The sequence below is a fragment of the Hyperolius riggenbachi genome, chromosome 1, assembly GCF_040937935.1.
Source record: "Hyperolius riggenbachi isolate aHypRig1 chromosome 1, aHypRig1.pri, whole genome shotgun sequence".
NCBI lineage: Eukaryota > Metazoa > Chordata > Amphibia > Anura > Hyperoliidae > Hyperolius > Hyperolius riggenbachi.
The window spans coordinates 337,680,653-337,693,801 of NC_090646.1; the positions used below are offsets into that span (position 1 = coordinate 337,680,653).

The 13,149-nt window shown below is 39.3% G+C and overlaps 1 protein-coding gene across 4 annotated transcripts in view; it reads left to right on the forward strand.

The window, feature by feature from the left end:
- Window positions 1-12,172, forward strand: part of LINGO3 (leucine rich repeat and Ig domain containing 3) — a 133,242-nt gene extending 121,070 nt beyond the window's left edge. For 3 of the 4 annotated variants that reach the window (XM_068233952.1, XM_068233953.1, XM_068233954.1), the window contains one exon: window positions 166-12,172. In XM_068233952.1, the coding sequence (XP_068090053.1) occupies window positions 201-2,015 (1,815 nt within the window). In that variant the 5' untranslated portion in view covers window positions 166-200 and the 3' untranslated portion in view covers window positions 2,016-12,172. The remainder of the gene's footprint in view (window positions 1-165) is intronic. The other variant, XM_068233951.1, reaches the window with a different exon arrangement.
- Window positions 12,173-13,149: the final 977 nt, after the last annotated feature.

Below are 13,149 nucleotides of genomic sequence, written 5' to 3' on the forward strand. Positions count from 1 at the left end.
GGTTGTCAATTCCAGTTTATTTCAACTGGACGGCAAGCAGCTTTCTTGTGAATACTGAAAGCTGGAGATTAAGTGTGCAATGTTTGTCTGGGTTTTGTAAAATATTTTTACATTACAAGAATTTAATTCATTCTAATATTGTTTTTTTTTTTTTTTCACTTTTAGGTGTCTGCGAAAATGTTAGCAACTCTGTTTGAAAGATGCCTAATAAAATGGCATCATGCTGGCCCTACATTTTAGTATTTCACTTTCTTCTCCTATCCTCAGAACAAAAGGCACTAGGGTGTCCTGCACGTTGTGAATGCACACCACAGATACGTTCAGTTATCTGTCACCGCAAGCGCCTCTCAGCCATTCCTGATGGCATCCCCTCTGAAACAAGGCTTCTGGACCTAAGTAAGAATCGTATTCGATGTCTCAATCCTTTAGAATTTTCTACCTTCCCACAGCTGGAAGAAGTGGACCTTAGTGAAAATATTATCTCAATAATTGAGCCAGGAGCATTTGCCAACCTCTTCTACCTACAAACCCTGAAGCTAAAAGGTAACCAGCTGAAACTTATTCCAACTGGAGTGTTCAACAAACTTGGCAACCTGACTTTGCTGGACATTAGTGAAAATAAAATTGTCATTTTGTTAGATTTTACTTTCCAGGATCTACGGAACTTGAAAAGTCTTGAAGTTGGAGACAATGAACTGTTGTACATATCACAGAAAGCCTTTTCTGGTCTAGTTGGACTTGAGCAACTGACGATTGAAAAATGCAACTTAACTTCTATATCTCCCGACTCACTGTCTTACCTACAAAGCCTTGAAATCCTTAAGCTTCGTCATTTAGGCATCAGTTCGTTGGAAGAGCAAAATTTTCAAAAACTTTCCAGCCTCAAAGAACTAGAAATTGACTGCTGGCCTTTTCTAGAGGATATTTGTGCAACAGCTTTTCAAGGACTAAATCTTACATCTCTTTCCATCACCTACACCAACCTTACCTCAGTGCCAGTAACTGCTCTAAGAAGTCTCACTTATTTAGAATATCTAAACCTTTCCTATAATCCTATCAGGATTATTCAACGAGGTTCTTTTCGTGACTTAATCAGGCTCAGAGAGCTTCACATAGTAGGAGCTTCTCTTACTATGGTAGAATCCCAAGCTTTTTATGGACTGAGACAAATACGACTGCTGAATGTCTCCAATAATCTCCTGTCAACTTTAGAGGAGAACACTTTCCAGTCTGTCAATACTCTAGAGACTCTGCGGGTGGATGCCAACCCACTTGCTTGTGACTGTCGACTACTGTGGATTTTGCAGAGGAGAAAGACCCTTAACTTTGATGCCCATCAGCCTGTCTGTGCTTCACCTACTGAAATTCAAGGCAATGGTTTGTGTGATTTTCCAGATTCAATACTTTTTGAATACTTCACATGCCAAAAGCCCAAAATTAGAGACAGAAAGCTCCAACACATCACAGCCCATGAAGGGCAGCCAGTGTCATTCCACTGTAAAGCTGATGGAGAACCTGTTCCTCTTATTGTCTGGGTTTCACCTCAACGAAGGATGATTACAACCAGAAGTGTAGGTAGATCTACTGTCCTGCCAGAGGGTACACTGGAAATAAGATATGCTCAAGTGCAAGACAGTGGGACATACATATGTATTGCTACCAATGCTGGAGGAAATGACACTTACTTTGCAACACTGACTGTAAAAAGTGACAATTCCCCATATTCCAATCGAACTCTATATTTGTCAGAATACAATGACACCTCTCACAATGACACCCATGTTTTCTTGAAATTTACTCTAGATCTGAAGACCATTCTGGTGTCAACAGCCATGGGCTGTATTACCTTTTTGGGGGTTGTACTTTTCTGCTTTCTACTTCTCTTTGTGTGGAGCAGAGGAAGAGGACAGCATAAAAATAACTTCTCAGTAGAGTATTCATTCCGTAAGGTTGATGGGCCTGCCTCAGCTGCTGGTCAAGGTGGAGCTAGAAAGTTCAATATGAAAATGATATGAATGGTGACACACTAGTCAATTACATTCAGACACTGTGAAGTTTGCTTATTTACAGTTAGCGAACTGAAAGGTGTGCCTCATGTCTGAACTAATATTTTGTCTACGGTATCTTCCATTTATACTGATTACAAGGGCTATTGGGTGGCTCTTACTAAGTAGTTTGCCCTAACCAGCCAATTACATCTACTGTGTATGACTGAGCAGAGCTGGTATGAACTGCAAAACTCACCATTCCAGGAGCTGAGTGCCTCTTCTACGCTTTCCAGAAAATAGACAATATTGTTATAATTAATGAATAACACACATACTTGTTGGATGCCAAATTCATGGTACTTTAGTACATGGAGCACATGTATGAGATCCAAGTTTGGGGAGAAAATAAACAATAAAGCAAAGCAGGGTTTGTATAAACAACCTTAAATGAAAAAACAAAATATAATTTATCAATACAAATGCCACCCCCAGAAACAAATGTTTAATATGTCCAAAACAGAACCCAGTATTTTAGGGCAGTTCTAGAAATATTCACACAAAACTTGACATGGAATAGTAAAAATCATCTACAGAAATCTCTCAGGACAGGTAATGGGACCATTACAGTCTAATGTTAAGGTCATTATAAAAGAAAATCAACAAGCAGAATTCGATAAACGAACCAATACATGTAATGCACAATGCACACTTATACAGTATGTTGTTAAATGCTTAAACTAGAATTATACTCCAAATGTCTGTACAATAAAAGTACAAATGGCACTAAACTATACTTTTCAGACAATACAAATGACATACAAACCTACAAGAGGTTGCCCAGTTAAATAATGTATCACAGGACCAGGTTTACTAAGATTCTACAAGCCTGGAAATAATGTGAAAACATGCAAAATCCTGCAAACATGACTTATTAAAACTAAACTGATCTATTAAAACATTGTCTTCTGTTAAGTGGCAATGGTTTACTATGCTCACCTTGGTCATAACAGATGTTAGTGACAGTTTATCAGAGGTTAGTTTATTAGAGGTTGAAAATGCTTGCACACAAAAGAGCCTGATGCGCAAAATGACATAGTGAGCAGCACACATTATTCAATTAGCGCAATGCACATTACTGTGGTTATGCATGCATAGCTATCGTAACGCACTGTACACGCAGAGTATACCATGCTTTACAATAGCAACACACGTGCTACCCCGGTAACGTATGTTGTGCTAGTAGGATAATGTGCGCTGCCCTCCTGCTGTTAGTGTTGGTAAAAATGAAGTGCACCACCTGTGCACAGCTATTTTACTAGTGCTTCGTACATCAGGCCCAAAATTAGATAGTTTAGGATGTGTGACGGGACAATTCACTAACCTTTCAGCAATCCTCTTTGTGATCCAGTATGTAATCAAGGTAAAGACTGCAACATATCAATTTGTATTAAACCCAGCTTTGCAGGTTGATTTATGCTGTCCAGAGATATCCAGCCAGGATGAACCTTAATACATTTTGGCCTGGTGAGTGTTAATCTCTCTAAATGAATATAAATAACCAAGGACATTTTAGGGTGGTGGCTTTATGATGGCAAGTCAAGGCCAGATTTACAGGATCATTTTTGTTCTGTGGTGATGTCTAGCCTGGAGAACCATATCAAAACAGGCAGGCTGTGTTAATTACACTCATCCAGTTGGATGAAGATGCTTCACTGCTCTTCATGATGCTGCTCCTTAGTAAATCATCCTTATAGCCTCCTAAATGTTCATTTATATCAAGATCTTACTGGAAACTGATACAGGTTTTGGATAAACTATATGAACAGTTTTAATATCATTCAATCTTGCAATCTAATCTCTTATTACCAATTAATTTCTGTATCACAAACAACACCTGTAGTTTATCCCCTAGTGACTGCTAGCAAAGGTCAAACAACTGGTCATTCTTATAAAGCACTAAAGATTTACTGATAAGGTTAACTCTGACATGTATATATAATATTTGAGATACGAATGCAGAAGCATCGCTGCTCTGCATATTCAGTCAAACCTGTAATTAATCATTGTGCATGTTGTGTAGATATTAGGGAAAAACTAATTGTAGGAAATAGATTTTGGTAAGAAGTTGAAGTCATTGATTAAACCTTATACTGTGCATAATTTCCACTGTGACCAAACTGTTACACAGATGATAGATTGGAACATTTTACCTTTAAAGGAGAACTTCATAAAGTATGATTGGATTGGGCATTGAATAGGAATAATCTGATTTATGCCTATGAAAAAATGTTTGTACTTCACCAATTATCTCCTGCAGAAGTTTTCAACTTTCTCTCTAGAGTAGACAGATGACCAACTCACCTAAAGGTGCCCACACATCACTCGACTAGGCGGCTAATCGACCATCGATTTGAAAATGATAATAAAAATCAGTACCACCAAGAGCATTCCCAGATCAACGGTGCAACTAATTTCAGGCCGAAATTGGTTGCGTGTATCGATCGGACATGCTGGAAAATCTTAGATTGACATGCTGGATTGGGTATGCGGCGGGAACTCCATGCAATATCGGGTCTAATGACGAGCGCAATGGTAGCTCACATGCTGCCCGCCCCCTCCCCCCCAGGGTTTTATGTCCCCCCTGGTGCCTGTGCAGTTATTCTTTACCTGTCCGCTATCCACACTAAGTGATTTCCGCATTCGGATCCCACATGACTACCCACATATGGGTAGTCATGTGGGTCCCGAACGTGGGGAGTGTGTTGTGTGTGTCACACATGTGCTCCACCTGCTATAACACCGGAAACCACGCGGGGGTGCAAATGTAGAAGTACAGCACTCGGGGAACAGCGTGACAGGTAAAGTATAACAGCACGGGGGAGAGACATAAAACATTAGGGGTAACAGAGGCCAGAGGCTTGCTGAAATCGATCAGGAATCAGCCTGCAGCTTATGACGGCCAACAGATCTTTCACCGATCAGATTCTATCAGAAAGAGATCTGTCTTTTGGTCTATCAGGCATGAAAATCGTTAGCTGTATGGGTACCTCAAAGCGGATCTGAATTCAGAACGTCCTCTCTGCTCTAAAAGATACACAACAGCATAATAACCTTTAAACAAAAAAACATTTTTTTTGTTACCGTTGATACAAATCCTAAGAAAATCTGCACATTTTCTACTTCCTGAGTCATGGAAGCAGACATATTGTTAACATCCTGTGCTTTTAAATGAGCTTATCTGTCGTGGCAGTCATGTGACACGGGGAGAGATCAACTTGTGATTAGACACAAATGACAACAGGCTAAACTCTCTAAATACATATAGGGTGTATTTCTCTGTTTTCCTTCTGCTCTGTTCAAAAGTTCAGGTCCACTTTAACTGAATATTATTCTGGATCTGAATCTCAGATAAGCCTGGAGAGAACTAGGGAAACAAATTGTTTGCTGTACATCTCCAGGGACAAAAGTATTATCTCTGAACAAAGTAGAAGGTGTGAAAAAGCCAATTTATCTTACTACGGTATTACAAAAGGTTTTCAGTAACAGGAATCCTTTTTTCAGTATCTCTTGGAGCATATTACAAAAAGATGTTGAAGAAATTAACTGCAATAACTTATATTACTGAGGGGTACTTTTATTTAACAAAACCTGGGTTTTCCCTTAAAATTAACCTGTGTTAAAATATGCTTTTTAAGTTAGTGTATAAACATATATAATGCGTGATAATAAAGACTCCTCTGCTATCTTATTTTTTGGGGCTTTTTCTTGTTTTGTTTTTTTGCAGTTGGTAGGTATTTTAATTCATGTTTAAAATGAATGACCTTTGTGTGTGTAGGAAATCTTTGGTCTGCACTATTTCTCTTAGACATATTACACTTCCAAAAAATACTACATGCTTCCTTGGAAGAGCTGTAAAAATGCTCATATCATCTATGGCCTAGGTTCTCAACACATTGTATGCATACCCCAGGGGCTTCTTTTGTAGGATACAGGGCATACTTGACCTTGTAATAGTCAATCCATTATACAAAGTTTTGAGATTTTTTGTTAAAGGATTACCTATAAACAAACCTAAATAAGTACTGTACTTGTAACTAATTTAAAGCATTAGGGTAAATTCAAATAGCACATATGCACAATTATGGTGTACGCCTAACAGAAGCATCAAAGGGTACTTGTGATGATTTTCCCCACAACTGGGGGTACTTGGCTAGTGGGGTCATTAACAAAGATGTACATGCAATAATAATATTGAGTAACACTGGTCTATAGCAAGCCATCAGGTTTTACTAGACCAAAGGCATCAACTCCATTTGTACTAAGGAAGATACACACAGGAAGAAACTTAAAGGACAACTATCAAAGTTAACTAAAATTCTAAATGCCACATATATTTCCAGTAATTACTAGCAAATAGCAATACAAACATTTTTTTCATCTTGTCATGTTTTATGTGTAGAAAATCACATTTACAGAGAACAGTTCTCACTCTGCGCATTAATATGGAGGACTGTGCCCAGCACATCCAGCATACAGAAACAATCTTCACTGGCTCTAATACTGTGACTGGAATCTGTTCAGAATGAAAGCAGAAATATAACTTCAAATGGGTGTAAATAATCATCAGTTGAAGCTCTGTCTGTGTGCCTGATTCTGTTTGTGTGCCTCTCTCTGCCACACAGTGTAAAGTAAACAATTTACATCCAGGTTACAGTTTAGTTCTGCCTCCCCCGACCCCGATGCCGACACAAAAGTGTTACAAAACAGCTGGGTAAACACATTTTTTTCACACAGGCTGTGCTGAGAGACCTCTGAAAAGCATTTTATTGCTGCTAGGTAAAAGCTCTATGAGTATGTGGGGTTTACAGAAAAAACTGTTTCTTTGATAGTTGTTCTTTAATCTTCACACCAAAGGTCAAAGATTTCAAATATGAAGAACCTACAGACCACAGAAAAGGAAACAGACAGTAGGCAAGTCCGTATTACCACTCATTATATATGGCAGGACAGGAATTTAACTCTGTATTGCTACCATTAGGAATATGATTAATTCCCACAAAAAGTTACAAAACACAATTGTTTCAGCAGTCATGTATATTGGGAACACCAAAAAAATAAAAAATGAGAATTGGCTCTTAGGTGCATGAAAAAGATAGAAAACTTTATTCATATAAATCCCATATATCAAACATATAACATAAATACAAATATCCCATAAAACCAAAGTACCCAATAGAAAAATACTCCTCATAAAAAACCCTCCAAACACAAAAGGGGCTGCAGTCCCCTATGTGCAAACCGGAACCTGCACCATAGATGACAGACCAACTGATGAAAATAGATGGTTGTAATGCCACTGATATTGATGGAGCAAACAAGGCCAGAAATGTTTAAGCCAACCATGCAGGGAGCAAAGGAAGCACATGAATGCGAGCAACACACATTTGAAGGTTTTCTTGAAGCATGAAAAGGGCACAAGGAGGCAAGTTCATGTGTGATGGCAACATCGATAAGCCCAAACTTGAAGCAAATAAATAGCAGATGAGCAAGCTGATGGCATGCAGGTTGATAGCATGTAGAACAAACTGACAGCATGCAAGATGAATGTGTGGGCATGCAGTCCCCCAATCGCAGGGTCTAGGCTGATGCAAGACAGATGATTGTCACAAGGTGTAGGCACATGTAGCAGATGATACAAGCAGTCCCCCAGTCGCAGGGCATGTGCAGCCAGTCAAGCAAATAGATGCATAAAGCGATGTCCCCTTATATTTACCAGACTCCAATGAAATGATCCAGAGGGCAAGGCAAGTGTGGGCTTCCGCATCCTCTGTGCTGCCAAACAGCTAATCCGGGTGATCCAGGTGTAAAAAGTGCAGATAGGTAAAAATGGGTGCAGGTTTCAGAGATTATGGAGGAGAGGAGACGCTGTCAGGAGGAGCCTGACATGTTTCGCCGCACCTGGCGGCCTTTTCAAAGGCAGACAGCGTTGGTATATGCATGGACGCCATAACGGCGTCCATAAATACTAAATGCGGCTGCGCAGCCCATCCCACCCCGTCCCCAGTCGCACACATCATCACCACACGCCCACAGTATTGTGGGTGTGAGGGCGGCCGACAGCTGGAGCGCATATGCGCTCCACCAAAGGACATCACAGAGCGGCGTCACATTGCGCCGAACGGATGACGTCGGAAGGGGGCCGCCCAATGGGGAAGGTGGAGGAGCGGAGCGACGGGTCAATGCGGACAGCGCAGCCGCTTAAAACAAACAATACGCATAAATAGACAGTAAACACACATAATAAAGGTGGTATAACATCCCCCATCGCCTGGGACAATAGGTGGCACAACAGGGGAGGAAAAAAGGGAATGTATAAATTATTGAAATAAAATGATATTAAATTGCAATCCCCAATATATAGATTCGCGTCATGGGCATGGAAGCACCCTAAATTCAGGGGCGTCATGTCCAAAACCGCGGATCCACATGAATGCACATATACACATATATATATATAAGAGAGGTGGAGAGAGGCCAGCCCACATAACAATTATATATTGACACCTGCATGGGTGTACATAAACACACCCGCACATATATAAATGGCCAAAAAAAAATACAAAATAGCCACATGTGAGAAGAGAGAACCCCAACAGGAGAGGATCACGGGGCCCGGAATAAGGACCCCTCAAGATGTAACAAAGCGTACACAGGAAAGGGGGAGACCAGGAGGGAGATGTTTGTTGTTTAAACTAGAACAGAGACCCACTAACAAGCTCCAGGAACACAGGAAATAGTTTTAGGGAACTAAGTAGGCAGAAATACCCGGTAATTAATACTGTCATTTAAACCCTTTGGTTCAGTGGCCTTGAGGTCAAAGATCCAACGGGATTCTAGCTGTAAAAGGGCTCTGTCAATGTCACCACCTCTAGGGTGAGCATGGACCCTGTCCAAGCCTATGAATCTAATGAAACTAGGGTCCCCTCTGTGCTCCAAATGAACATGTCTGGAAATTGGGGATTTACATCCAGGTTACAGTTTAGTTCTGCCTCCCCCGACCCCGATGCCGACACAAAAGTGTTACAAAACAGCTGGGTAAACACATTTTTTTTCACACAGGCTGTGCTGAGAGACCTCTGAAAAGCATTTTATTGCTGCTAGGTAAAAGCTCTATGAGTATGTGGGGTTTACAGAAAAAACTGTTTCTTTGATAGTTGTTCTTTAATCTTCACACCAAAGGTCAAAGATTTCAAATATGAAGAACCTACAGACCACAGAAAAGGAAACAGACAGTAGGCAAGTCCGTATTACCACTCATTATATATAGCAGGACAGGAATTTAACTCTGTATTGCTACCATTAGGAATATGATTAATTCCCACAAAAAGTTACAAAACACAATTGTTTCAGCAGTCATGTATATTGGGAACAAATGAACATTGTCCAATGTTTTTGTGTGCCAGTTTGCAATTAGTAAAAAAATAACAGTAAAGTGAATACTTATTTTATAAATGTAATCTGCTGTACCATTTTTATAACTGGTATCAGCAATAAAAGTTTAATTATATAAATAATCCGCACAAAAGACAATCAAGAACCAAATATCCAACACTATGGGGCTGATTTACTAAGGTATCTCCAACTGTCTTCTGATTTACTAAGGTATCTTCAACTTTCTTCTTATTTACTAAGATATTTTCAACCATGATCTGATTTACTAAGGTATATCCTACCATCTTCTGCTTTGCTAAGGCATCTCCAACTATCTTCTGATTTACTATGACATCCATTGGGGATATCACAAGGGATTTAGCAAACCTGGACTGATTTTTTTCTTTTATCCAACCATCTTATTTACAGAGATATATCTTACCATCTTCTGATTTACTGAGGTATATTCATACCATTTTCTGATCTACTAAGGTATCTGATTTACTAATGTATCTCCAATCTTCTTCTGATGTACTAAGGTATATCCAACCATCTTATGATTTACTAAGGTATGTCCAACTATCTTCTGATTTACTATGACATCTCCACTGGGTATGTCACAAGTGATTTAGCAAACCTAGACTGGTTTGTTTGTTTTTTTAAATCTCTTGCTGCTGCAATTTTATCCATGTATCCAAGTTTGAAAGATTGCAACCCTCACATATGTGATATGAAAAGAGCAGCGATTGCTGTATGTTAGTAAATTAACAGTTATCTACCTCACTCTCACACAGGCACCCACAGTGAGACATTTCTTTCTAATAATCTCAGGTTGTCCTGGATTTTCTTTAATATAGTCTCTTGCTGTGGATGATACAGGTAGTCCCCGACTTACAAACGCCCGACTTACGAACGACCCGCTGATACGAACGGCATGGATTCTCTGTTTCCATGGGAACAAGCCAAAAAAAATGTTTTCAAATTGGACTTGCAGTTTTTGAGAAAATTGATTATAAAAACAATAAAAGAAAAAAATGGCTTTTAAACTTGTATAAACAGGTACAAAGGGCAAAGGGGACACAGAAAGGGACACTGGAGGCACAGAGGAGGTACAAGGGACAGAGATGGCACAATGTTCTGACATAAGAACAGATTCAGGTTAAGAACGAACCTACAGTCCCTATCTCATTCGTTAACCAGGGACTACCTGTATATGCAGCTGGCGTCACACCTCCACTAATGTATAAACCTCTCAGCAGCCCTGTGTATCATGTTGTTTAATCCCAGTGAGATTGGCAAACCCTACCCACATAACAGCAGACAAGTGTTTATCAGGTTGGGTCCAGGTTTGCTGAACCAGTTATGATTTACCTACTCGAGATACTTGGAGATCTCTGGAGATGTCTTAGTAAATGAGGGCAAAATTATCTTTTTTAAATGAATCCAAGATGGCCTCAGTTTATTGGAGAATACATCTCACTGTAGATACAACACAACATTTGTAAAGCGCTTTTCTCGTGTAGAACTCAAAGTGCATAAGCGTGTCTCAGATAAGTAATGTACTTAGTTGTGGTTGTTGCATGAGACTAAATCACACAACTACTATTTGTCTAACTTCTCCACTGTGTCAACACATCAGCTGAGGGTTGCAATATTTTATTACCTAGCAACAGATTTTTTTATTTTTTTAAATCTAGTTCAAGTTTGTGGAGCTGTTTGAAAAGACCTTAGTAAATTAGTCCTGTTGTCTCATTGACAAGAAGAATTTTCTTTTTGTTCATATTTATTAGCTTATGTTCTAAATAACTGTTTATAATAGTCAAACAGTGCTTAAACTGTGTGCTTGCCTTGTTTTACCAGAGTACTGCCATATTATGCTGCCTCTGTGTTTTTTTAATGCCTGTTCATCCATAAACTGCTGTATCCCATACATTGTACAGTAGACCTAAAGTCTATCTATATTCAAAAATGCATATATGACATTTCTGTAGGTACAGCCCTGCCCTGGGTGTCTAATATACTTACACTTACACTTTTCCACAGTTAAGTGGTATGCAGTCTGTTCCCCTTTCCCAGCATCTGGCACTGTAATGGGAGCTAGGACCATGTCGCTGATAGTGAGATATGGTTAGATCCTAGCTTGTACATGTGCACACATGGCCTTTTGGTTGTCTATGGGAGATAGGATCTCCACAGCATCACTGAATCCAGCTGTCAGAGATGCAATTCTAGCTCTCAGCAGAATAATAGATGCCAAGGAGAGAAGCAGGTCATATACTGTACCACTTGTCTATGGAGTTGTGTATTGGCAGAAAAGACAGGCAGGGCAGTGCTGATGTCACAGCACTAGCCCTAGTGTCCGATTTTAAAATTTGAGGGTAGAGGGACTTTAATGATTTAGGTAAGACCTTTCCTTACTCAGGCTGCCTTTTTAGAGCTTCCATATGAGATCCCATTTATAAACATGTTTAACCACTTCAGCCCGCGGGTTGTTTTCACCTTATGGATGAGAGGAATTTTCACATTTCAGCCCTTTTCCCTTTCATACCCCAATAACTTTATCACTATTTATCACAACAATATTATCTATACCTTTTTTTTTTGCCACCAATTAGGCTTTCATTGGGTAGTATATTATGCTAAGTATAATTTTATTCTAAATACATTTTAAGGGGGATAATAAGAAAAAAAAACGGAAAAAATCATTATTTCTCCGTTTTTCAGCCATTATAGTTTTAACATAAAACGTAAAACTGTGGATAAAAGCATACATTTTATTTGCCTATTTGTTCCGGTTATTGCAAGGTTTAAATTATATGTCTAGAACAATGTATGGTAACAATATTTTATTTGGAAATAAAGGTGCATTTTTTCAGTTTTACATACATCTCTAATTTCAAGCAGTTTAATAATAATATACCCTCTGTCAGGCTTGCATTCGAATTGTGCATTGCACTTTACGAGCACTTTTTGTGGGCAATGCACAAGACCTGCAACCAAATGGAAATGTCACTGTTCAGGAAATGACTGAAATACTGAGACAAGGAGTAAATGAATAATGAGAGTTTATTAACCAAAAACATAAAGGAACGTGACCAGCAATGTACATAAAGGAACGTGACAGCAATGGCAATAAATGCTATGGCAATAAATGATAAATCTCATGCACAGCTGTGGCAATAAATGCAAAGATATTCAGACATATACACAAGATAATAACTCTGCACGCAAATGTATTTAGATTGACATAGACATGCCATCCGGAGTATATACAGTACAAGTAGATCTCCCTGCATAAGGAGTAATGCAGAGCAACTCAATGTATATATACTATTGTGTGCACACAGACTCCTGAACCTGGTTAAATATACACAGTAGATATTTATAAATATATAATGGAGATAATTCGCAGTATACAAGAAGCAAGTTAACGGGCAGTCATACAGGCAAAACATGAACCAAGATATCAAACCATACAATGTAGTCGCTTAGGCAAATAATCGCCAAGAGCAAGGCTAGAGGTCATACACAGGATAGCAAGAACACAGGATAAACAGGACACAAGATACAAGGGCCAATAACTGAGGCTAGGAGGGTCTGAACATAGATACAATGAGCTAGCACTGAAGTAGTGCTCAGGCTTGGCTTATATCCTTGTGCAGAGACATCAGGTGATCATCCAAATCTCCTCCCAACAATAGTCTGTAGAGAAGTACAAGTTCTGGAGGAG